The 27,923-nt window shown below is 44.6% G+C and overlaps 1 protein-coding gene across 1 annotated transcript; it reads right to left on the reverse strand.

Moving 5' to 3' along the window:
• Positions 1-149: 149 nt before the first annotated feature.
• LOC119371773 (glycine receptor subunit alpha-2) lies at positions 150-27,923 on the reverse strand. The gene is made up of 8 exons (XM_037642233.2): positions 27,815-27,923; positions 22,002-22,081; positions 19,529-19,596; positions 14,216-14,442; positions 5,010-5,092; positions 3,722-3,856; positions 2,545-2,927; positions 150-888 (listed from the first exon to the last, which is right to left on the reverse strand). The coding sequence occupies exons 1-8, from the start codon at positions 27,874-27,876 to the stop codon at positions 718-720; spliced, it is 1,209 nt and encodes a 402-aa protein (XP_037498161.1). The 5' UTR covers positions 27,877-27,923; the 3' UTR covers positions 150-717.

Consider the following 27,923-nt stretch of genomic DNA (forward strand, 5'->3'; position numbering starts at 1 on the left):
AGGGAGGACGGGACGCTTTTATGTTGTTTTGGGGGGCTGGAGGCTGACTCTTGCGTTCTTAAGACATCTGAGAAGGAAACACTTCGGTCTACAATGTAATTTCCACAATTCCAGTTATTCCATTTTAGTAATTTCCAGTTGGTAAATTGGTACCGTTGACGTGGATGCAATCACGGGATTGGTGAGGAGTCAGTAGCAGAGGTATGTCGGCAAGTGCACACAGAGCTATAGAGAGAGATGCGACAGAAGTCTGGCTGTTCAAAAACCTCTTCCCGTCGCTGCGATTCAGAAGAAAGACGGGTATTCTTGCTCACCGAAAAAAAAAAGAAACATTCAACGAACGAGTCATTCACAAGCACCGTCAACAATGTTTCCCAGTCCAGTAGGCACGCGTGTAGTTAAAACATCTACATCAGCGTAAGGCCAATGTAGCGTAACATATCGCTATGTACAGTTCGCAAGTTAAAGAACATATCAACGAGAGAAAATCGAAACCCTCTCTAAAGTCACCGCTGGAAACAGTTTCTAACGAATGTGCACGCGCATACACATCTCGTTCTGAGTCCAGCTATATTCTGGTGCTTCTCTTTACTCGTTAATTCACCGTGAAACCACGGCACGGAAATCTTCCTGCGTGTAGTTGATTGGAGTCAAGTGATGAATGCCATTGGTAATGGGCGCGAACACAGCGGCGGCTGTGTCGCCCAGGTGTGGGCCTCAGGAGGAGTCGATGTAGAGCGACCAATAGATGCAGTTCAGCAGGACGAACGATGTGGGAAACACAATGCGACTGATCTTGTCGACGAGCATCGCCCTCTGCCGGCACTCTCCGGCAATCGTTTCGGGAGGCTTCGGAAGTTTGGTTCCGTTGGGCATCGCGTTGTTCTCCTGCAAAATGAGCACGCATTCAGGAACCATTGTTTTACCGCAACAGTGCGCGGAGTTGTCCCTGACGTAACCATGTTATCATCAGCATCGACGTGGAATTCAATTTGTGAACGCATCGTGTGTAGCATTGCGTCGTTTACGTCCGCACTGATTTGTGTCCTACAGTAATACCTTGACTTTGGCGAGTTGCTTCTTAGTGGGAGAAATGCAGGGCGTTTTAGACGAACAGACGGCGCTCGTCCGTGTCTGTCGGTGTCTCCTGTATTCGCCTTAGTATCCGCCGAATTGCGTTTTACAGTTTTCATTGGTTAATTGGCTGAATGTCTAATTGGTAAAACAGGTCTTATGGCCTAAAACACAGGTTGATGGCAGAAGAAAGAAAACAGTAACGAGCTGCAGATTTATTTTAAACACTTATGGTTCTTAGTGCTGTTGAGTTGCGTTGTGAATGCGTGACGCAAAAACTGATTTCTGCGATGGTACACTGCAAGCCGATTCAACTTAAAAAAATGAAGCGTAAAGAAACCTCTGGTGCGGCGGCCTCTGGAACAGGCACCCTTGCAGCACCAACATAAATGACATTAAAAGAAAGGTAACTTATCATGTACACAGAAGAAACACGTACACAAATAACAAAAGCATCACATTCAGCACGCCGGGAAACTTCAGCACGTTTTAGTCGATAAGAAACGGTTCAAAATAAATTGGGTACAACCGCGTGAAACAACAGAAGAAACGGCGGTTAACAAAAGGGGTTGGACTTAGGAGGATAGGCGGTGGCCGAACAAGAGGTCTCTCAGAGCAGCTGAAGCTTATGGAAGTGCGCATCAAAAGCGAGGACGAAACGAACACATCAAGACAGACAAAAACGTAAGCCTTAAACTTCAACTACCGGTTACTGATATCAAAAAAGCTTATATACTCTCTTCAACGGATGCGCTGAATCGCGTGACGAGATTCAGGAATATAGATTGCAAAATGCGAGTTAGATGTACAGGAATCCATCCCACATGAGCAAAAAAAAAAAAAAACACACACACACACACAGAAGAAGAACATACATAACCCTGTTTACAAGCCACGTTAAATAACCCTTCCCCCTCTACCCCCCATACCCCCCAAAAGAAAAAAGCTCTTTTTTCTTAACCGACAGTGCAACTGAAGGGCAACTGACGCAGCGTTTTTCATGCGCGCTGCCTTAAGCTACCAGGAACAAACTATCCCACCAGTACGTCTAAACCGGCTGGAAGCAACGTTTCAAGGGGACTTATGGTCCACGTCACGGCAACAACTGCGCAACAAAATGGAACAAAAGATGTCATTGTCCTGGACGAAGACATTACGCGAACGTCGGCTCAGGGTGAAAAGTGATTTCTTGGATCACTACTGACAATTTAATAATTGTTCAGGTTTCACGTCCCAAACCCACGATATGATTATGAGGGACGTCGTAGTTGAGGGCTCCGGAAATTTTGACCACCTGGGGTTCTTTAACGTGCACCTAAATCTAAGCACACGGGCTTCGAACATTTTCGCCTCCCCTTAAAACGCGGCCGCCGGGTCCGGGATTCGATCTCGCGACCTGCGGGTCAGCAGTCGAGTATCATAACCACTATACCACCGTGACGGGTCACTATACTGACTATATATGCTCACCGGCATTCGTGGAGAAATGACGACCCCCCGAATGCTTCTGCGACGAGCCCCTTCGTCGCCCTCCGTCTCGCCCATCAGGATGTTGACGAGCGCGTACTCCATCAGCGAGGCGAACACGAACACCGTGCAAGAGGACATGAATATATCGATGGCCTTGATGTAGGACACGGGGGGCAGGGACTTCTGCGACTGCGCGTGCTGCGTGGACAGGGTGAGCAGGCTGGTGACGCACAGGGTGACCCTGGCCGGCACGGCTTCGGGCTTGATCCAGAAGGAGATCCAGGACATGATGACGATGAGGCAGGTGGGAATGTACGTGTGGAACATGTAGTAACCCAGACGACGCTTGAGCGTGAACACGAGCTGGATGCAGGTGAAGTTGCCTGCGAACGGGGAACGTCAGAGGTGGATGAGAGAACGCAAACACTGTGAAACTCAGCTGCGAGTTACAATGCTGTTTAGAAGAATGAGTAAATGTACAACGAGCAATTTATTTTAATTAATTCATTTCAGGTAAGCTAATCGGAAATCGTCGAAAGTGTGCACCGTGCTTGTATGTGTGCTGCGTTAAAACAAGAACTTTAGTACTAAACTTATGTAAGACTGCATATATGTATATATATTCTCTTTCATTCTTATTTATTTTTTTAAAATCCTAACAACTAAGACCAAAGCGCCAGCCGTCAAAATTATTTTGGAATACAAGACGAAGTTTTAAGTCGTAATTTGCAGAATTTACAGCAGCACCAACGTTGTCATCTCTTCCGTTACAGCTTCAACAGTTCTTGTTAATACGTAATCGAGAAAACTAGTTAAAAAGTTTTCTCCTTCATGACATATGGCATCAAACATACAGATTAAATCATCTTGAACAAACTACTAGGGCACAAGAGCTGAAATAACCTGTTCATTGCACCTCATACACGCGATGTAGCTCGAGGTCTCGACGCGTGAAGCTTTAGATGCCTAGAAAGCGTGTCGGTAAATCTGAAGTCTAAGAATTGTCAAGCCAGCCCGACCAGATGAAAAGTATGGTTCCTCAATATTTTTTTATGGTTGGATCAATGCATTTACTGTCACTTAATCTTAACCGATCCTGCTCTATCGGGCGCATGTCTCTGTACAATGTTGAAAACATGAAGAGATTTGCGACCTTCAAACAAGGTTCGAGACGTACCGGTTGAGTATAGTTGCGTGCAGTCTCCCATTGTCGTCGAGACCAAGTTATGTTGGGGCAGCTCGATGGATTCGTCGACAACGAGAGGCACCTCGTCCTCCCATGCGAACACTAGGTCGTCCGTTGTGTACGAGACTGCGAACGGCAATGCACACAATTCCCCGGAGTGTAGTGCGGCGTGCGACCTAAGTCCCCGCACAGCGTAAAACCGCCCCTCCTGTGTTCTCTCTCGTTGATTAAGAGCGATCTAGTTAGAGCAGTCGTCACGGCATTTCTAGTTACGACATAGCGTTACCCGCACCGTTGTTAACACTGAAAAGACAGCTAATCGTAGGCGGTGTGTGCGTAGTAATTAAGAGATTACCATGCATGCATGCACAAACGCAGGGAAGCTTTATGAATTGTTTCCGGAGGGTTAGGCAGGTAGGAAATACTGGTGCTCGCTATGCGATCTCACTGTGCGTAATTTTTTTTTTCAAACAGTTGTGCAGACATTTTTGTGCCGGACCGCTGAATAATACATCAGCTGCTCACTATACTAGCATGCCATAGCGACAGGACGGTAATGACTCTCTTACAAACATGCTGTACGTATACTTTTTTGGCTGTAGTACTTAACCACATGCACAGATGGCAAGCTTTCGGTGAATATTTGCGCGGACTCAAAGGGAGGCCGGGCTTTAGCAAATGTCCTTGTTGTCTAACTAGAAAGAATAATTCTGAAAGCTGAGACGGTGGAAACTACGACATCGCAGAGCCTGGCAAGGTGTTTTTTTTTATTTTGTGGGAAATACGCAGATACTGTTAAGAAACAACAACAAGAAAAAAATAATTTCTAAGCCATCTATTCTTTTTATTCTCATGTGGAACTTATTTTTTCACCTTCAGCGTCGTAACAATTTTAGACGTAGAATTACTAATGTGGTCACCTATGCGACAGCCCTCGTGAAATCAGAACCTACCTTCGTCCAACCAACGACATTAAACATGGCGTGCGACAGTGTTCCTGTAACTGCCCATGTGGAATTTTTAACAATGTCAACAGGCTGCACAGCGCAACAACAGTGGCGATGTGGGTATGTTCGTAATGCATTGTTGGTATTGCCGGTATCCCCACGCATTCGTTTCTTTGAGTGGCTTGCTTTGCTCGTGCGCAGGGCAAGCGCTACAACTTAGTTGTACACGACACAGTCGTACAGCGCTCGATGGCTGAACGTGTCAGCGCATTCAATGCCACTCAGTTGGCTGATAAAGCATTCCTGCGCTGTACTGTCGATCGCATACTTACTGCTTTCAATCTTCATCGTGCATATCTGGGTGTCGTGAGGGTACGTCTCGAACTTCATGGCGCACGACAGCAACAGGGTCAACCTGCGCAAAGCCATGAGGGTCTTAGTAATTGAGCAGCCACACGGCAAGGGCGAGAGTGTGTGTGTGTGTGGGGGGGGGGGGGGGGGGACAGGAGGTCTTAAAAGGATCAACTTCTCGACTAGTTGTTTAAACATCTTGAAGGCAAAATGCCCTGTGCAGGCGTCATGTCGGGCAAGGAATCGCGTTAACATATGTATTATAGTGTGGTAGAAAAGTAGAATAACAACCAGGCGTCACACAATGCGAATTGCGCAACGAGTGGGTCATTGAATGCTTCCAACTCATTACAAAGGGCTCAGTTATAATTTTTCGTTGTCATCAGCCAAAGCACAAAGTGCACGTACTGCCTTACAGATGTGTAGTGGGTGCTTCCTTACTTCACAAAAAATTATGATTTATGGCGTTATGGGTACCTTGAAAGTGTACTGGTATTAGTTGCCCCAAGGTAGTTTACAACAAGCTCCACAAAGGCCGCTCTTCCATCTTTTGCTGTGACTGTGCTGCGTGTTCGGTGGCGGTGGACAACTATACGACGCCCAGATCGGCTATTGTTGTGGTCGCATAATAGCTTTCGCTGTAAAAAAAAAACAAACGATGACGCAGAAAGGCACCTAAGCAACCAAACGCCGTGCTGCGTTTGGTTGTTTGCGTGCCTTTTTAAGTCCCATTTTGCTCGCGGTGTATTCTTACTTCGCGAGGAGGTTCTGCAATTCTGCAATTCAGCTGTCGGAAGAGTTCTGTCGTGAAATGTTGAGATATTACTGCGATATACCGCGAGGCAATCATCGTGTCGTGATGGACAGCAGTGCGATGATGATTATGAGCAATTGCAGGGAAAAGTCGGCTCTCTTGCTTATGAAGCTGTTTCTTTAAAAGTGTCGGTTTCCACATTCACCGTCAGCCTTTGCTAACAATGCTCTGCGTGGTTTGAGTTCGATCTTACGAACAGTTTATGCCTATGAGTGCAAAATCATGGAGGTTGTTTATTCATTGCACTTGGGATATTAGGCTTTAAAGCGCGCTATTTACAAGACGGCCAAAGAAAAGCCGGGATATATTAGAAAGAATGGAGACTATAGAAGGAAATCAATATAACAAGGAAAAATGCGCGGTGTATCGGTATTCAATACCACTAAGGCGGGAAAATCAGTGAAAGAAAAGCATACACAAAAAATGTAGTTCCTTCAGTGAAAAGGACCTGCAGTGACAACATTGTGAACATATGAAAATATGTATCCTTTCTTCCAATACCAAATAGTAAAAAGTTGTTCTTCATCAACAAAGGGACTTAAGCTCAATCTGATGTTTCTAAAAGAACTTGCGCGCTCGTGAACATTGAATGAAGAAATATGCTACTGTATACAAGGCAAGATGAATAAAATAATTTATTTGACAAGATGGGAACGGTTGCGACTGCGTTAGTTTTTGTGTGTGTGCGCGTGCGTGTGGGTGGGCGCGCGTATGTGTCTATACCTGCATTCATCACGCCTTCTTCGATTTACATAGAATGGTCTCCTTTGGAGCGTTAGTACAAACACGCTGCTCAATGAAAGCGTGCGCAATGTAGCAAAAGGTTTTTTAAGACTTTCGTTAGAATTAGCGCCGGTGACTAGATAAATATTGGTTCAGTGATCGGCGGCCCGTGTATGCGTTCGCAGAGCATTTTTAAAAACGGGGCAAAACGTTACGCTTAGGCTGCTTTGCGAATATTCGGGGCCGGTGAATTTTGGGGTGCCGTGCGAATCAATAGAGAAATGCGCCGCGTAGATGGTTCAGGTTGTTTGCAAATCGTTATGTTGTTTGTGAACTTCGCGTTTGTAGGTGCGCATCAGTAACGCTGCATTACACGTAGCTGAAGATAAAATGTTAACAAATATTTATCATATTGAGAGCCATAGTAAACCATCAGATTGTTTGAAACAATGAGTTTGCGAAGAAAGCCGCAGTGATGGACTCCGATGAATATTTTTGGTACCAACTTGAGCACCTCGACGAAACCTGGCTTACGGTACGCGATTACTATTTATTGATTCATTTATTCATATACCCTAAGGGCCCATGGAGGCATTACATAGGGGAGGGTAGTTACGATACTGTATGGTTATGTTTACAAAAGAAATATTTACACAGAACATGAAAAAAAAGGAAAATCCAAAAAGCACAAGAAGGCTGCATACAAAGGAAACATGGGAATACAATGTAGCACTCAGTGAGGCATGAAACAGGACATGCAATATTATTTTTGTTACTGCATTTTCGAACGGACAGTCTCCGTTCTGACCGGGAGCGCATATGCAATCACATGCTCATAACAGCACCACGCCATTACCACTGAGCTATCATGACATGTACATTCATCGAGATTTACAGAGGCCGAGCTCATAAACTCACGAATTGAGCGCTGATATGCAGAAAATATATGGAAGGTAAGACTCTGCGCGCGCCAACCGAGAAATCAGACTGATCGCTGTACTTGGCATCCTTGAAAACTCTAAATTTATGTTTTTTACTTCCAGAAACTAGACCTAGAATGTAGTGTTGTCAGTGTAACGCTACTCTCTTTGCTTTTATTAATGATCGACGTTACAGCTTCGATGTTATCTCGGTGTCTGGATATTCAAGTTATGCGCTCTAACGCAGCACAGGGCGACAATGAAAATGAGCGGCCAAAGAAGCCTGTTTAATGACATCAACGCACACTCACTTGACAAAGAATAACGAGAAAAAAGATATGTGTTATTAATGGAGAGACTACAAGAATGCCGCGACCATAACTCTGTTTTTCTTGAGTTTGCATGTGCATGTCTTTCTTTTTGTTTGTTGCGATAAAATTGAGGGCACCCCACGCCATGGTGAAAGCACGAAGCTCCGTAAACACAGCATTTGCCACAGTTAGTTTGATGACTGCGAAAGCAAACATGCAAAAAAAAAAATCCACAATTTCGGAACATGTCGGCAGTTTGCTGGTGCTCTCGGGCACGTAACGATGCGCGCCACGGAACCGGCAGTGTACTGTAAAATTCTGGCGTTGAATACAGAACAACGCTGTTACAGGGACTGGCACGCATTCCTTGGAAACAAGACACACGCTTGCAATTTAACAATCCTCACGAATATAACGTGTGGAATCCGCGCATTCGCGGTGGCATATTATAAGCCTGGCCTTTCTGAATTCACCATCCCGACAGCAAAGCCTGTTACATTGTCGCAGCACACTTATGAACGGAATAAATTCCTCAGAGAGTGAAAGCGTACGGGGGAACGACGTCTTCTGGAATGTCCTTCACGTTTTTTTTTTCTTTATGCGAGTGTTACGAAGTGCCCGCTCTACAGTGTACCGGAAGCGGGCCGAAGAACGCTACTGCAGTATGCGCGCGTCCCTAGCGAGAGCAGCTGTCGCGAATGGCTTATAAGGACACTAATGTCTCACGGCTAATGCACTACACGTGCTGCGGGGACGCGGAGGAGGCCGGAACTTTGCGACGATGCGTCATCTCTCAGTGGCACTTCCGTGGTGACAGTGTGCTCCCCGCAATGGACCGCATCTTCTTCTTTTTTCACTCTTTCGCGGAATCATTCTCGGCGGTAGAAGGATAGCATGGAGCAGCATTTTACGATGCCAGATACGGGTGGTCTGAGTAAAGAAATGTACTTGGCGGTGTTCGCTAAAAAAGTTAGGCGGAGTTTTACACTCCATGACACTTGAATGCGAACGCCTGCTGCACACTTGTTAATATATTAAGTTATGCAATTGGTGGCCAGACTTCTTTCAAGACGAAACTAGCCGCAATGTAACGCACGAAGTTAACCTATCCGAAGTTACCTAGAAGTTACGAAGACGCACGAAGTTACCTAGAGCTTTCTTAGTCGATTGCATATGTTCCTGCCTCCTGAAGCTTTCCGCACATCACATGGTGTTGGACAAACTCGTCCCACCTTTTACAAAGCGACAATGCAATGTGATGACCTCATCATGTGGCGGGAGGTGATGACGTCAGAATGACCTCATCTTATGGAGTCGCATATAACTGTACAAATTTCTGTGATCTGTGACTTCAGGGGACGACGTCACAACGACATCATAATATGACGTCTCATAATAACGTTTCAAGTTTCTTTGATCTGTAACGTAATTATGACGTTACGCGGGAACATCACAACAGGAAGTCATTAGTGACGTAGGTCACGTGGATTTCGTAACAGCTTATTCGCCTGCCGTGTTTCGCTGAAGGGGTCGCTCAACGAAGTATTAAGGATATCACCTTAAAAAAAACACAGAAGATGATTTTCCGTCGATGAGCCTTGTGTACAGTGGCAAAATAAACGGAAGCAATAACAGACAGAGCTTGTACTTTAGGCGTCGCAGGAAGTTAAAGGGAAAAAATATCACACCATCTCCCGCTAAAGGGGACCATGAGGCGATGCGAAGCAGCGTTTCGGCATGGCGAGCCTGCGTTTCAGAGGTGGAGTGGAGAGGGGGAGGGGAGAGAGGGAGGGGGAGGGGAAGTGGAGAGGGAGTTCGGAGAGAGGAAGGGGAGAGGATAGGGGGAGTGGAGAGCGGAGAAGGGGAGTGGAGAGGTGTGTGGAGAAGGTTTGCGCATGCGCAGTAGGGTGGGTCACGCCGCAAACCATCACCACCGGTTTGAACTCCGCCATAAGATGCTTCGCATCTAAAAAAGTAACGTTCTTGTTCAATTTCTTGTGAATGGTTCAACGTGGAAGTCATTGAAAAGTGAGATGATAAAGAAATTATGCATACGTTTTCAGAAGAAAATGCCTTAAGTGGGTCTAGCTTTACACGCGTTTTTTAACAGCGAAGCTGTTTTAGCTCGGCGTAAAGTTTGTGACCATGGAGAAAAAAAAAAGGTAGGAGGGAGCGTCACGTGAGAACTTTGAAGCACAGCCATAAAAAAATGAAACAGGAGTATGCTGGAATTGTGACCAGCGCATGGAGAGCGGGGAGGGGCGGGGGAGCGGCGCCTGAGGAGCCTGGATCGTGGACCCCGGGCCCACACGTTCGTTAGTTTTAGCTTTTAAAACTCTTTGGGAAAATAAAAGTTTTCATTTCATTCATTCATTCATTCATTCATTCATTCATTCATTCATTCATTCATTCATTCATTCATTCATTCCCATGAACGGAGCAAAAAAGAAAATGATACAGGAGCATCATCGGAAACGTGACACGAACGCGAGGAGCTATCGGCTTCAGAGGAGGTTGGCTTGTGGACGCCAGCCGCGCTCCCTCCTAATTTTTTTTCCTCTATGCGTGTGACCGTGCCCGAAAACTATCATCATCATGAACGGGTATGTGCCACACAATTTGGGCAGATCCCACTACTCACTGCTGCGGCTTGGCCTGTAATAACCCTGAGAACGAGTACGGAGAAAGAAAGAAAGAAAGAAAGAAAGAAAGAAAGAAGGAAGAAGGAAAGAAAGAAAGAAAGAAAGAAAGAAAGAAAAAAGGAAGGAAGGAACAAAAGAAACAAACAGAGAGACGGAAAGAAAGATGTAAAGAAAAAAAATCACGCCATATCCACGAAGTGAATGATGATGAGTGGGCGAAGCTCCGGAGGTAATCTGGTAAACCGCCAATCCCCGTAAATTTTGCCCACTCGATCATCATACAAAGACCTGACACACAAACGCGGGGTCCTCACATGACGTTAAGCTCAGGGGAACGTTTATTGTCGGCGTTGCCGTCTTTCCTTTCGAGGGCGAGAGCGCCTTCACGATTGTTTTCATCCATGGCAGAAAGAGAATGTGTGGTCTGCAACACGCTTATACTTCATGGTCATCGGCGTCATCGTTATCACGTGTAGTGGGTACATTCCACTATACTGGAACGCGCTTATTCTCCATGGTCATCAGTCGTCATCGTCATGGAACGCGCTTATACTGCATGGTCATCAGCGTCATCGTCATCGTTATCACGTGTAGTGGGTACATTCCACTATACTGGAGCGCGCTTATTCTTCATGGTCATCAGTGGTCATCGTCATCTTTATCACATGGAGTGGATACATCCCACTATGCGTGGCTACATACTACATACTACAAAGGAGGGACAGGCCCACACCTTGAGGAGCTTCGCCCCTAAAACGTCGTTTTGCCAACGTTAAGCCAAGCTACATGAGACGACGACAGCATACGACAGCCCAGGCCAATTCTGGTGCACTATTACGAACGCCATCGGCTTCTCCCGGTCCCTGCTAAGGGAGTGAGTAAGGCCGATGACCGAACCTTAAGGCGCCTGCAGACCAACAACTTGCTTTGTCCTGTAATTGTAAAACATCTTGACCCGAAAGTTGATGGGTGGTTCCCTCACTGTGGGAATGTATCCGATAACTTTCACATGGTTTGGGCATGTCAGATGAATGCTTCCATTCCCCCTAACCCTTCCCCTACTAGAGAGGCATGGGAGGCAGCCCTACCCAAATGCCCAGGTCTGTAGCCTCAAATGGCTCTAGTTCAACGGGCGCGGGTAGCGGCCTTCTTCAGCGGTGTCCCGGAATAAGGATTCCCCTATGTAAAGGGCCCTTTTGGCCCTGCAAACTCTCATTTTATTGAATAACAGTTTTTCACAGACACAAACACGCCCTTAAAGTTCTCCGCACTTAAAATGTATTACAAGAGTTGGCTCTCCCAAATATGGAAAGGTAATGTGGGACAAATGCCTGGGCCTGCCGCTCAAGCATAGGTACCGCGCTCCTTCCAATAGTGTGCACTGAATCTATATGCATCTAGTGGCACACCAAGGTGGAATGCTAGTGCAGTTAATCCCTTCAAACTGGTTCCGCGTACGGCCCCATGAGCCGAACCATAATAATAAACTCTTTGGGGTGTTTAAACGAGCTCCTGAAACAATGCCAAATTTTCCAGTTGTAAGTATCACATTTTGAACACTTGGTTTATCAGTGCAAAAGATCACAGAACATCTGCATAAGCTAATACTTTAGCTTCATTGCGTAATATAATAAATCCGCGGATACGACTCAATTGTATTATGCTCAAACACAGCGGTTCAAGATAAAGGGCGAATTGTAGTAGTGACATTGGGCACCCTTACTTTACAGAAGAGCAAATAGAAACAGGTTTTGAGAGGTGGCCATTACCAATTATACGAGTCGAAGACTGATTATAACAAAGTCTGACACCTTTAGCAAATCATAGCATAGATTTGTATAGTATAGTGCAGCAAAGGAGTGGGAAAGGGAAGTGAGAATCAGGAGGAGAGGTGTGATGGTGAGGAGGAGGGAAATCATAAGGGGACAGAGTATAGCGTAGCACAAAAAGAATGAGAAAGAGAAAAAATGGGGATAAAAGAAAGGCAGAAAGAAAAAGAGAGAGAGAGAAGAACAACGAAAGAGAGAGAGAGAAAAAAGATAGAAAGAAACAGGAAGCAAGCATCTCGTCGTCTAGCGACCAGACACCGCACCACCTGGCCAAGCAGCGCATGCGCAGAAGCTAACCTATGCCCACCGACAGAGACATCGCGCGTATACCCTCCACTCTACAGTGCATAGCCTGGCTGCGTACTCCTGAAGAGGAAGCCGCGCATCTCGAAGCCGGATGTGTCGGTCGACGGGGAATACGAGCGGCGACGGGCCCGTGCTTCACTGTGCCAAGCTGTTCGCGACTTATGGCGAATTCCATTGGGAGAGCAGGGGCACTCAAAAGCACGCTGAAAGTGCTCTCTTCAGAGCCGGCGTGTTTCAGTGGTCGAACAGGAGTTGGAGCACCGTCATCCATTGGTAGAGCGAGAGCGCTTTTGCTGCGCCGAGAGCAGCGAAGAGCAGTTCAGTCTGCTCCCCGTTGAAAAGCGGAGTGAGCGGAGAACGCAGGAAGTCACGTGACTTGTTAACGTCATATCTGCTTATACCCCCCCCAACAATCCCCCTCACTTGTTTGTATTTCGCTTGCTTGTGTACGGCGGCAATGGCGGCAGCGAAGCGTGTGGTGTGCTCTGGCTCCAACAATTTTGACGTCGTTGCGGTAGATTCTGGTAGTGTTCGTCTACCTTGCCTGTCGTCAAATGCACGGGGGACGGTGGCAGCAAAGCATCGTCGTCTTGCCGAAATACTTGACAATCTTGAATTTCGGTTCGGGACAAGCAAGCCACCCCCACCCTCCCCTTCAAATCTGGTCGAATTATCCTTCCCCGTAAGGGGGGCGCTTGCTCGGCATTTTACGGTAAGACTAGTGGGCTAGGGTCCCTACAAACAATCACTAAACGCGTGGCCGCGCGCGCACAAATGCATGTGCGACGTGCGCGCTCAAACAAGCAAAAAAGCAATCAAATTCACTTTAACTTCTGTAGTAGACGGTGGCTGACGTTGCATCAAATAAAGCAGGATGCGCTGAGCTTGCGATTCCATCATGTAATAGTAGGAAGCGGCATCTTTGCAGGATGGCGAGCAAGCGAATGCGTCCTACCGATCACTGCCACATGTGCTTTCCCCGACCGCCCGGCTGGACCGGCTCAGATCACACGTGCTTCGCAGCAGAGGATGCTAGGATGCATAACATTTCTCCTCACTCGTTTTTTTTTTTTTTTTACTCCCTCCCACCTGCTCTCTGGAAGCGTGCTGCATTCCAGTGGCAGATCGAGTGACAATGCTCTCAGTGCTCTGCCCCCCACTCCTCACTGCACGGCGCCCCTACTCCTGTTCTCTCAATGGAATTCGCCATTAGTGCAAACCGCCTGCGATCTTTTGTTAACCTTTTGCCTGCCTGACAAGAACGTTCAGTGTCATCGTGCTGAGGCTAAAAGCTGAATGGTATATAAACTTAGGAGGTTACTTGTTCGGGATAGGTTTTGTCTGTTAACTGATTCGTTATTGCGTTTGTGTATGTGCAGTTCCGTCCGCGTCCTCTAAGTGGTGCACAATAACGTAGCAATGGTATATGAAATTCAGTCTTCTTTACTTCTGTTGAAAACGTTTCTGCAGTTAGGTAGACAAGATAAAAGTTTTTTTTTATTGACTCCTACATGCGTATTGATGGCAATTTCAATCGACAATACAACATGAAGCTCCGCTGGGCACTACACACTGCCACATGTTTCATGTCGTCACGATTCTTTGATCGCGACAATGACGACTCGCTTGACCATGTACTCACTTGACCATATAGAGTATGCGTCGGTCCGCGTAGAGCCATATGTAGTGATTCGGGATGGTCATCTCTTGGAAGGTGACGCCCTTGGCGTTCTTGAAGAACGTGTCGGGCCTCCACATTCGCTGCAGCCAGCTGACCGGCAGGAGGCGATACTTGGCCGTCATGTTGCGCGGCAGTCGCAGCCGGTGGTCCCGCCACGTCTGTGACATGAAGATGTCCGCCACGTACGTCTGCATGACAAATGTGTATAAATAGTGAGCTATTTCACATTAAAACAATAGTACAAGCTTGGGTGCGTTGCGTATTCTGTTTCAGCCTCTCAGGGCGGGAATCAACAAAGGGTGGCGTACGGTGAACACATGCACTGACAATCAACGGTGTTACTTCACCACACTGTCAGATGATCTTTGACAAGAGTATGAAGTTGGACACGTTGGTAATGCATAACTGATCACGTAGCGCAAAATTTGACACTGCACAAGAGAGGGACGAAGACTAGCGCTCGTCTTCGTCCCTGTCTTGTCCAGTGTCAAATTTTGCGCTACGTGATCAGACGATATCTTTATCACTTCCCAACCAGGGTGGTCGTATCTCGACGGAGGCGTAGTGCAAAGAAAAACACGCGAGCTTATATTTTTAGAGAGTAAGAGAAAAGTAAAGGAAGGCAAGGAGGTTAACCAGACGCAGGCCCGGTTTGCTACCCTGCACTGGGAGAGAGGGATAAGGGGGCGAAAGGAGAGACAGAAGAAAAGAGAGGGATGGAGAGAATCACGAGTACACTTGGGGGAGCACATCCAGTGTACAGTTGGTCGCACAGGTCTGTTGGCTTTCGGCGTTTCAGTAGCGCTTTCGTTGCCTTCTACGCCCTGGAAGAACATGTCCATGGTCCTCGAATATTGGTTGCAGAAAATTGTCTCGAGTACAGTTGGTCCAAGAGCATCCGGAGCGGGCTTCGCTGGGTGTCATAGGTGCACGTTGAAGAAACCCCGGCAGTCAAAATTAATCCGGCCTCCCATACGGCGTGACTCATAATTACATTGTGATTTTGGGACGTGAAACCACGATTGGTATTATTATCATTAGTAATATTATTATGTGTGGTGCGGAGAGTACAGACAGTATGAGTAATTAACGTTTAAATCTTGCTTCTCCGACATGTCGATGGCTTTCATTTCGCATGCTGTTTCTTTTTCCTGAAAAGGCTGTAAGATAGGATCCGCTTCGTTGTTCCATCCTATATATTTAAATTAATTTTCTTCCCTGTGACGAGCAGACGAGTTGACAAGCGTGGAACTCCGCAACGCTAGGACGGACAACTGGTCGTATTGATTTAGCATGTTCTGAGGTGAAAGGCACGAAGGCGACGGCAAACCGAGGACAGGCGCACACGGACACAGGGCGACGCTTTCAACAATCACGTCACTTCCAACGATGTCGGAAGTAGTGCGCTTCTGAGCGCGCATCTCTGTTTTCGCTCTCAGAAAAAAAAAGAAACAAAAAGCCCAAAAAAGTCCTCTCACTCTTCTAAGTGAGTCCCGACTCCTCTGATATATAACATTCTCTAATGGTACACGTCAACTCTCTGTTGGAGATGATTAGATTCTTTTCGCAGACTCGTGAGAGGCGCGACTCTTCAAAACAGAGTGAACGTGTATCTTGAAATAGAACTGTACACTAAGAAAAAAAAGAGCCTTTATTACTCTTTTCCTGTGAGTTCTGACTCGCCAATTATATGACTCTGAGACACGTTAACTATGTTTCGGGGTGCCACGACTCTCACACGAGAGTATAAGAATGTCCTAAGAGAGATCACGTTATTTCGGAAGGACCGCAGAGTCAGCACAACCGATACGTCTTCGATTTATTGTAGTCACAACGAGAATAAACGAAAATATAGAACGTGCTCCTGTCCACCTCTTCTTCTTCGCCTTCGAGCTTCATCTTCAGTCTGTTTTCTATATCTTCCCGCCGGCCAGATTCAACCGAAGCAGCCTTCGAGCGAATGCAACAGCTGAATTGGTATCTTGACCAATTTTCTTTCACGTGTCCGAAGCAAGCACGTCCTTACTACCCCATCCTCGCCTGGGGAAACTTTTTCAAGCTTGCAAAGTTTCCACTGCATTTTGCTAAGCGCTTCTTCATCTTTTATAGTTTTACGTCCTGCCGTTTTTCTGCTCGAGCACTTTAGCTGATTTACTTTTGTACTTTTCTACTTAAGTAGGTAAGTACTTAAGCTTAAGTACTTTTGTTTCCATCTTGCCATCCATGTTATCATTGCCTCTTGCCTTTTACTCCAGTAATTCAGCAAGGTGTATTCACCAGGTTTGCTGTTTTCGTACTAGTTGATTACTTTCTTGCCTCCTATAACATCCACGGTGTAATGGGTTGTGGCTCCTTGGGATCGTCACACGCGTAAGTATGAGGTCGGCTGCTAATCACTCATTCTGCCTCAACAACTACAATCCATTGTTCTTATTCATCCAAAAGTCAATCTCCTAAGACTTCGTTCATTGACGTCATAAATGTTTTGATATGCTTTTCATAAAATCCTCCTCACCATGGAGCAAAGTGCGCATTAATATTCCATTTTATTTGCAGAGCAACGCAAGTAATGCTTGAACTAATGAGTAATGCTTCCATTCCAGTATATGTGTCCTCTAAAGAGAGTGACATACGTGCCAAGTAAGGACTCACAAAGAAGAGTCAAGGGACCATCTTTATTTTAGAGTGTATGTATGACAACTCAGGACACACCAGGAAGAGTAACAGGTACTCTTTTTTTTCTCTTATAGTGTTGTCTGTCATTATCTTTGCGCCCTTTGCATCAGAAGAAGATAGTGCGGCTCGTATGAGCTGTGCGACAAGCGGGGATTAATTCATCTTTCACTTTATTTGATGTGTCAGCGCAATGGTCCTTCCGGTTAAACTTTGAACGGCCCAACACTAACGCATACTCGCAAACCTGCTTTTACGATGAAGAAACTTTTTTTGCCTTTTCACTCATCCAACATTATAATCGGTTTTTGTTTTGTTTTGCCAGCAAGCTCAACGAAATGTACCGATTGGTCTAACAAAGGAATCTGCAATATCGCTATGTCAACACGGTCGTCCTATATTCTCCCTTCTAGTCAGCAATTATGACGAAGTGCTGACAAATACGCCGGAGTTATACCTCATTTCATTCCACAGCGCTGGCGACTCGGAAGAGAAAACAGTAGGATGATTACTTGTACATTTTGTAGTCGGTTCTCGCTATCCAAGAGTAATGAAATATCGATTTGGTAAACAATAATTTGAGGCGCGCTTTTTAATTTTCATAAAGTGAGTTCAGTGATTGGTCAAGGAATGTACGCATATACACAATCCAGGGACTTGTCACAAACATAATCAGGAGTGAACTACAATTCGTTTGCCATAGCTGACCGAAGGTAACACGTCGTCCATTCCTTCAAATGTCGCGGCAGCATCACCAAATTGGACGTGCGTAATATTATTCAGCGTCTTGAACTGAAATGAAATGTCATTCATTGTATACATGCGGTTGGTTTAATTTGGACTGCGCGCCATATTAAATGTCTCCCCGATTTTGTCTCTGCCTGTTCTCTGCCACCATTGTACAGAAGTTAAAAAAAAAAAAAAACGATTGGCGCATATTTGCGAACGTTAACGTCGACCGTGAATGAGGTAGGTTGTCTAGGGACGCTGAACAACCGGAAACAGAATTATTTCACATGATGACACGTTTGAGCCCCTCTGTCTATTCTGGCGTCTTATTTTATTGTTGTAGTCACTAAGTGAAACATTTGGCTGTGCTCGTATACCGCACTAACGTTGCGTTCTTACCCAGATAATATGACAGGACAAAAGGTGAGGCTAGTGACGTTTGGTACAACAGCAGCCACAACAACAACAAAAAAAACTGCGTCTAATATTTGAGTTGCATTGCAAGAAAAAAAGATAAAATTGGATATTTTCAGTGCGTGCGTGCCTTCATTTTTTAAATAAAGCTTGAGTTGAGAGTCAGCGTTGTCTCTTGGATGACTATATCCAAGTCCTTTTTCTTTTTTTTTTCTTTCTTTGGCTGCATTCGAATGAGGTATAGATTATTAGGGTGAGCCTGACATCCAGGTCTAAAGTGACGTAGGAGCGTTGTTTGTTGTAGTCCCGCGGTGAATCTGCAATCCCGCTGGACGCGTTAATGATTTAGTGTGCCCTAATACTGCGCCCAGATATGACTGTTCATTTTGAGCTGAAGAAGTGCTTTAGTTTGCACGTGGTTTCAGAGGATGTACTGTCCATGCGTCAAGGTGTTTGATTAGCATGGAGGCGTTCGCCTCACTTCTGATATAGTGGTGGCAGAACTTGAGCTGGAGCTATTTTGTAATTGACGAGGTACGAGTATCTCAGGTGACTTTTTCAAACGCTTCTGTGGGGACCAGATGCGCTCTTCGTAACTATATCCACACAGCTTCCGATTGCATCCCAGTTTCTACCAAAACGTTGTCATTCAAGATGTTCGATACCCTACTTAAAGAATTTCGCAACGAAACATTGCTATTTTGAAAGATTTCATCTTTCATTTTCTTCAGAAATGTGCATTTGTTAAGGTCAAGTCTGATATATTGTTTGAATCTGTATATCGCACTTCGGTACAAACTTCCAGGTGATATTTTGTCGATAAGTTATCCTGCTAAAGTTTGCTAACAATTGGAACATCAAACATCAACTTGGCTGAACTTGATACGCTAACGAAGATTATTCTGTTTTGTCTATTATAACTCTTTCGCACTCTGTCTTTTTCGTTTTTCTGCGTTCAAATGCAAACAAATCTCCTGATATGCCTTGTATGAATTGTTTTTTGTATGAATGCCTTGTTCGTTTTTTTTAATGTCTTCGTGGTGTTATATTGCTGAGAGCCCCCTCCCCCCTACCCTGCACCTCGGGAAAGTTTAACTAAATAAATAAACATAACTAGTAATAAATAATTAATTAATTACCCGGGGCGGCGCGCAATCGGAGGATACCACGCGAGAACTCTCGATAAGAGTTTCCCAGACAATTAATAAACCGGTGGGCCCAAGCAAAGACTTAGCCTAAATCCAACGTTTTCACTCAGTCCTTTCTTTGCTTGCGAGAGGAGACCGTGTTCGCGTAAACACTCTTCAGCAAGGTAGTTTTCTACCTAATGAACACATTCTTGTCAGTAGTTTAACTCCTTAGATTGATGTTACTCTTTTTACGTTCGTTGTGCCTGAAACTATCTCTATTGTCCTGCAAATTAATTGGAAGTTTTTACATTAATAATAAGGTACTCACCATGGATCCTTCGTCGATGGAATCTAAGCTGAGCACTGTGACGTGGAAGCTGACTACAGTAGGTTTTCCTGTGAAAAAGAGAGACAGCGTTATGTCGAGAGCCGAAATATAAGAAAAAAAAAACGCAATATGTACATGGCCTCCTGTGGGCTGTACTTTCATGCCTAGCGAAAAGCATTTAGTTTGGCGCTATATGCCTTTGAGTGCGAGCTAAAGGCATAGAATGTAACTGCCATACCATTTCGCTAAACCATGTGAGATCAGTAATATACAGCTTTAAGAAGATAAAATTGGTTTCAAGCACAAAACAATGTCCTTACGTTTGCATACCTGCACTATAACGAACTGAAGAGCTAATAGGTAAACCGGTCTCTCATTTTATGACAGTCCCCAAAACATTCAATATGGCAGATATGGTGATCTCAGTTTGTGCGCACCCGCCACGGTGGTCTAGTGGTTATGGTGCTCGACTGCTGAACCGAAGGTCGGGTGACGGAATCGCGGCTGCGGCGGCCGCATTTTCGGTGGAGGCGAAAATGCTCGAGGCCCGTGTACTCAGATTTAGGTGCACGTTAAAGAACACCAGGGGGTCGAAATTTCCGAAGCCCTCCACTACGGCGTCCCTCGTAAGCATGTCAGGATTTTGGGGCGTTAAACCCAACCTTTAATATTATCATTTTGTGCGCCTGAGTGGGTAGCCATCTTTTGCGAAACGTTCACCTTTCTTGGATGTATCATGCGCAGGACGTTTTTTTTTCCTCAACCAGACACGACGATTCACTGATAGGTTAGTGCGAGGTAACCATGCTTTCGTAAGAATTAAGATATTTGTGCGCGTTCCGATTAGATTCACTAATACAGGTTCCCTTTTTTGCAAAATCGCGAACGAACTTCTACGAGAGGTCAAGATAACCGCTAATATTGAATGACAAAATCAACGTCAAATATTGCGTGCTCCTTCTCATTGATAACAAACTATTGCTCTCTAGTTAGGAATGCTGCATACGGGCGTGGACGAAACGGCACACCTACAACGGTCCTTTCGTGCAAGTGCGTAGCAAGAGCGGGGATTCAATCTCGGGACATGATTAATAATATATTTTTTTATTGTATGGTTTAATTACTTACTAAGTAGAAGTAACGAAAAAAAAAGGAGCAGTGAATTTGACGCATCATTACGGATGAAATTATTTATCAAAATAATCTTCGTAACAAGACAAAAACTGTCTTTTTTGCTTTCTTGTTCTGTTTTCTACCCCTCGTCTCTTTTACGCTAGCAGTCATGTTCTATTATTATGCTCGCTACCAACTAGCCAAAGTTTCCGCCTTACGGTATCGTTCTTGGGCCACTGCATGTAGTTTGTCTAGTCGAAAAATGACAAGAAAATAATTGCAAGAAAAACTGGGAAAAATTAACATCTAGGAGTCATTTAGACAACACTAGTCGATACTCGTCATTATTTAGTCAACACAGCGCAACATTTATTAGTCATTGAGCTAACATTGATCGTCATCAGCGAATGCGAGGCGATGCTGGTAGTATGCCGGTAAAAAAATTGGGGCACCCTTAAACTTCGCCATTAAGAGTTGAACGCGATAGCGAAATCCGGCCCCTAGTGCGCACTTCAACCACTAAGTGCATACTTATTAATGTGTGTTGTTACACGCATACGCACACAGACACACACACACGCGCGCGCGCTATGTTTCTATAGTAATGGTAGAGGCTTTCGATCTAAAACACTTCCCTGTGATATAGTCGGGACATATTTTTCACAATGCCTCACAGATGGCAGCACATTATCTAATTTTTGCTGTTTGCTTGATCAACGCCTCCTCTAGAAAGGAGGCAATGTCTATATGTTTTCCGCTAGATGGACATAGTTCTCCATTTTTGGAGCTGTTTGAAAGTTCGTGTGTGTTTTTAGCGGCGATGGCTACACTATCCCGGCTTTTTTCGAAGCATGGCATCGCGCAAAAAACGTAGTTTGATGGCCTCGCCAATGCGCCTTACAAATCGCCGAACAGGCTCATTTTAGTCGTTACACCTTCCGAAGAAAACGCGTTAAGGAGACTCCTTCCACTACATGGCATTTATGTAGCGTTTTTTTCCCGAAGCAGTTGCAAGTAATATCGTGGCTTTGTGGTAGGACACCTGCGTGCCACGCAAACAGCCCGGGTTCGATCCTCAATGGGACCGAAGAGTATTATTTGCATATTTTTCGATTTTTCGGTCACGGAAAATTTTTCGTTCACAAGCGACGTAGCGACGCCGACACCGATAGCGGCATTTCTGCGAAACGAGCTCTCTAACGCTATCGCGTTAATACGGTAATTCGGAACGTTCTCTCACACGCAGTGTATGCTCTTTCAGACGCGCACACACACACACACACACACACACACCACACACACACACAAAGGAGAATAGAAACATGGGGAGTACCGTGAAATATAACAGTAAAAGTCTCACCGTTCTCTTTTGGCGGATCAAGACTGTCGTACTCAGAAGGATTCTCGGGTAGAATTGATTCGAAATCTAAAGGTTCTTGCCTGTAACAAAAAAGAACACTGGCTACAACCTGTGAGGGAGCTCGTCGAAGAGGGATGACTGTAGCCAGCGCATGAAGACGTCTCTTATGCTTCACGACGACTCTTGAATATGAAAGTGTGCTAGTGACTTCACAATAAAATACATCACTAAAACTGCTGACGAACTGTTATTACAGAAATTAATTTGCTTTCTGAGAATACAAAAAGATGCGAGAATTCATGCACAGTAAGCGCTTGCTTGCTGCATTTGTTTCTTTCAAAAGTAGCCTTCATTATGTTTTGCTATAAGGCAGACAAGATTACCGGTTTACTTACTTACATTCATTACAACACTTGCTACCACTTCATAAATACTAAAAACATTACTGTTTTTAAGAAGGACAGATACTTCAAGTAATCTGCAAAAAGTAACGAAAGCACGTCTAAACCTGCGGCCGTTTAAACAAGCAACCGTCGCAAAGCTGTGTCCGCTCGTACAAGCGTTACATCTGTGTACTTGAAACGGCAGCTCGCATGAAAGTATATTATCATTTCACTTCAGCAATACTAACAAACGTGACAAAAATTACAGGACAACAAAAAAACTGGAAAAGAAGCCTAGGATCGCGTAGCGGGCGAATGAACAAAAACAATTATAGGCGTAACATGAAGAGGTAGGAAGACAGCAGAGTGGTTCAATTAAACAGGCGTAGCCGGCCTGCCTGCTGCTATGAAGAGAGAGAAATGGACGAAGGCGTGGGACGTAATGCGGACGACAGATGACCGACGGTCAGTTTAGAGCTACGGAATGGATGCCAAGGGATGACAAAAACAGCCGAGGGAGACAGATAGTCAAGGGGGCGACGAAATTAAGAATTTAACGGACATCAAATGGAATTAGCTCGCTCAGGAGAGAGGGTAAATTGATTATTGGAAGAGGTCGTCGTCCCGCAGTGGGCATAAAATAGGCTGGAAATGACGATGATACATTAACCATACCCTCATTCTCTTACTGTTGATTGAATCAGCGCAGAGTAGTTCGGGAAGGCTGACTCTGCTTGCGAAGGCTATAGATCAAAGAAACATTGTTGTTGTCAAGATAAGAAGAAGACTGAGGCACCCAGGAGAAATGATGATTCTGAACGCGGAAAAAAAGAGCTCAAATTCAATTTAACCGTGAAATGACAGCCGGGGCGTCGATAAGTCAATCTAGCTTCATAGTTTCTGAAGTGGACGAAATAAAATAAGGTTTCTTATGTAACTCTCCGTAGCTGGGGCTCCTTCCTTTATTGCATTGTCTACCCTTCCGCGCAAAATCAAATTTTCCTATATAACATTATTATCACCCATTCCTTTTGTCATTTATATATAAATTATCAAGTCATGCATTTCAAAGTGTACCTCTGTTTATCGCAACGGTGAGACAATAATAATAATTCTCTAAATGGCCCTGGCTAATGTCTCTGCCTTTTCTTTGCCTTTGTCTCTTTCTCAATATCCAAATTCGCTTCCTAACCTCGCATGTAATCACATTAAACTGTGCCTCCTCTATTCTACAACGTTTTATTTATCTATTCTTGTTTTGCAACATCGTGTTACGCCTTTCTGCTACAGTAAACGCAGTTTCTCGCAAGCGAAACGCTGGATACATCACAAGTGACTAAAAAGAAGGGAGAGCGCGAACAGTCTAGTGAATTCAGGCCCAAGCAAGTGTTCCTACACTTTTTTACTGAATTTGGTATATTAAATTATAAATGCTTATGCTCCGTCTAAGTCGTTGCGAGAAATCTGCGCTTGTGAACTTTCTAGTGTAAAGTGAACTGCTGCCAGTGAACTTTTCAGTGGCATCTTGTTTTCTTTACAATTGCTTCTGTTTCCCAGTAGATTTCTTCACTTCCTTACTTGTAGTTAGGGTAACCTTTTTTTCTTTTGCCGCAAGACATATAGAAATGCTGTAGCCGAGGTTCCATATACATCAATCTCTCCCCAGCAACCAAGTTATAACAGAACAGAACAGATATATATACCACATTTACGTATAAACGGTCTTCATTATATTAGTGATCTTGTTTACCCATTTTTTCAGGAATTAAGGATTTCATTTCAGGAGTACCAACATAAGCATAACGACTAACACGGCTTTCTTAATGGCTCAACCCACCTTTTGAGTATATCCCCCGAATACAGGGTCATAAGAGATCACAGGCCTATAATAAGAGGCTGGCCTTAGTAATAACGGTAAGGATTAAGACATATTGCCCGTTTATGCTAATACTGTTAACTGCACTTTTCTACAACTAGAAAAAGTATACAGATACTTATTGCGACAGTGTTTTTTGTCTTTCTTAATGTAAAATATGCGCTGCGCTTTTAAAGCGGCATAAAGAGACAAACGGTATCTCTCTTACCAATAAATTACTCTTCCGCAATCCCTAAAGCCCCGCTCTTGTCGCGTGATGACCTTACCAAGCCAAAAACCGCAAAAAGAAAGGTAATATATGTGCGGCGGCGCCATCTCGAGGTTCCCTCCACAAAGTCGTAGTGACCTAATAGATTTTGAGGGCATCTGCTGAGGACTCAATAATTATTTGCCGCCGGGGTTGCCACTGACTTTCGAGTAAATGTCGCCAAACGACGAGCAGAAAGTCGCCAAAAGTCGCCATTTTTTTACGAATTTCGCCAAAAAAGTCGCCATCTAGATATGTGCGGCATATCCTAGTAATAAGAATTTCCACTGATGTATAGCCCCGTAGAATACAGTGCCATTCAAAGCCCTTAAAGTATATTGACATTTCTCAATGCCAGGCGCATCGCCCCTTCACCATAGGAGTGCTTGGTGCACCTGGTTCTCCGACTAGCCGCAAGATGTGCGCGGAGGCGCAAGTATGAAAGGATAAAACGCTCATGATATCCTTCCATCCCTGTCCGCTCGTTTCAAAGGTAAAAGTGTGGTAAACCTTAGGCGAAATCCGCGAAGGCGTTGTTTGTAGACAGCTTTACATCCCCTCATATGAAAAAAAGGATTAACAGGTTTATTGAAAGTAGTAAGATAGAATTCTTACAGGTATCGTTCATTAGTGAGTCTTATGCCTTTCAGTGTGAACTAATATGATACCGGACGCCACTGTCCCTTTCATATATAATCACTTATATCTACCCGCGTCAATCCAGTGCGTCATAATTGAACAGGTAGACATTGTAAAATGTTATATAGCAATTGTTTTCATTGCACACATCTACCGAGAACAGTAGAAAATGCCTGAATAAATAATTTTTTATTGCACGAACACCCGCGTATCCGCCCATCTTCGCTATACGAGCTCGATTAGGGGATAATGCAGCGGTGAATAGGTCGCCAAGCTATTAAGAATAGTTGGAGCTTTGGCGGAACAAATGGCCGGAACACACGGCCAACCCGTCATCTAGCCCCTTCAGAAGCGAAACTTTAGCGAAGCTCTGAAGCATCTAGATGAATCTAGATGAATTGAGTTAGAAGCATCTAGATGAATTGAGGAGATACACACGAGTTACAGGACGGACATACAGAACGGCGCGCAATGTGCACCTCAAAACCCAGAAAAATGCAGAGAATAGTGCCGCTCATTCGTTGGGAAGGCAATGAGCTTAGGATGCATAACTCAGTGGAGACCTAAGCTGAAAATCGCCAAAAATTCGCCATGTCGCCATTCATGATTTTAGGTCGCCACGGGCCTCTCAAATTCGCCAATTTGGCGAAAAGTAGCCACCATTGGCAACCCTGTTTGCCGCTAAAAATGGTTAACGTTTGTGTTATAAGGAAGCCAGAACATTAACCTTGCTAGTTGCAGGAAACTTCATCTTTAGGCAAAATTTGATTAAAAAACGTTTGAAATCCGCGACGTACCAATGACACTGAGGTGCTGAGGCATTAGCGCAAAATTAAAAAAAAATGAACGTTTGAAGTCCATTTTTCCTTCTAGCGGTCAACCTTTAACGGCGAGCCCCGCCACGGTGGTCTAGTGGTTATGGCGCTCGGCTGCTGACCCGAAGGTCGCGGGATCGAATCCCGGCCGCGGCGGCTGCATTTTCGATGGAGGCGAAAATGTTTGAGGCCCGTGTACTTAGATTTAGGTGCACGTTAAAGAACCCCAGGTGGTCGAAATTTCCGGAGCCCTCCACTACGGCGTCTCTCATAATCATATCGTGGTTTTGGGACGTTAAACCCCAGATATTATTAACCTTTAACGGCGAAATTAAAGAAAATAGAGTCATCGAGAGGGGTGTGCGAATATCAAATTTTCAACTTCGAAGCCAATTCGAATAACGAAAAACAAGTGCGAATCGAACCGAATATCTTTATAATATTTTCGAATAGGAAGAGCAGAACTGCTCACTTAGCAAAAATATATATATTTTTTCATCTAGCAGACCTGAAAATGTAAGTGTCGCGCAGCAGATAACGTACATAAAATTTATACATAGTACAAAACCATTGCTTTGCACTACCACGTATGCAGTATTTTAGTGTTGTAATGAAACACGTATAGCTGCTTCGTGTGTGCCGGAATCAGCGAGACCATCGTGCATGTCACCATTCCGCCAGACAAAGAAAACCGCGGCTAACTATAGATACTCTGGGACCGGTGTGTTAATCTTGTCGTCACTGCTTAATCCTTTCAACACGCCTTCCCGATTGGGAGAAGCAATGAAACTTAACGGCACGATGTTCATCGCAGATGCTTCATCTTCGGATGATGATGATGATTAAGGAACTTTGTTTCGGTCCAGAGTAGACACACGGGAGACCCCGCGCCACCTGGCTAGCATAGCGTAGTGTGTGAGGCCGAGCCCGTTGTCGCAATAGAGTGCCGAAAATATACTGAAAAAAAAAACGCAGAAAACAAATGCGATGGCATTGCAGAATTGCGAAGAAGTGCCTAAAAATAAGACACCTAGTGTTATTCTTGGTTATCCGAACTGTATGTTCTTCACTTGTGCATCGTAGAACATGATCATTTAGTAAATAAAACTGGCTAACACGTGCTTTCCTAGCGTTCGCATAGTGTTTGCTTAGTGTTTGCCTAGTGTTTGCATCATTACCAACGCAAGAAAAAAAGAAAGATGTCCAATCGTGACTTGTAGTGCAATCAGTCTTTCTTATCTCAAGTTTGGGAGCTGAGAGTGGCCTCGGCGATTACTCTGCAACTCAAAGATAACCAAGAATAACACTGGGTGTTTCATTTTTAGGCATTTCTTCGCAATTCTGCCATGGGGCAGCAGATTTGTTTCAGTCGTTTTTTTTCAGCATATTTTCGGCACTATATTAAAACAACGGGCTCGGCTTCATGCACGTTGCAATGCCTCGACCACCACATTTGAATGCTGGTGCAACATTTGCAAAAACTGAAACTAATGTGTCCATTTGTGTATCAAACTTTACAGAATTTAACACAGGTGTGTAATTCTTTGGGCTAATTTCAGTACTTGTTATGAAGCTTTCTGGTGTTCCAATATTTCAATAAGCAAAAGTGCATTTAGAATCTGGACAAATACTGACTGCACTCTTCGAATCAAATATTCAATGTATCGGATATTCGCACACCCATATTTCTAAAAGAATAATTCATGAGTATAAACTGATTTAGTGATTGACTTTAGTGTTCCTTTCAAAGTTAACGTGTGCCTTTAAAAGCACGCCAACGCCTGTTAACGCACGTTAATTCTTTTATGTCCCTTTAAACGGATGTTAACGAAGAAATAAAGATTGAAACCTACCTTGTTTGTTTCACGCTGAGGCAGAGCATACATTGGAGGAGGGCGGCACGCAGGCATCTCATAGCGATGCTAACCTCTGGCCGGTTCCATTGGCCCCACGAATGCGGCG

Source organism: Rhipicephalus sanguineus, chromosome 10 (assembly GCF_013339695.2).
Source record: "Rhipicephalus sanguineus isolate Rsan-2018 chromosome 10, BIME_Rsan_1.4, whole genome shotgun sequence".
NCBI lineage: Eukaryota > Metazoa > Arthropoda > Arachnida > Ixodida > Ixodidae > Rhipicephalus > Rhipicephalus sanguineus.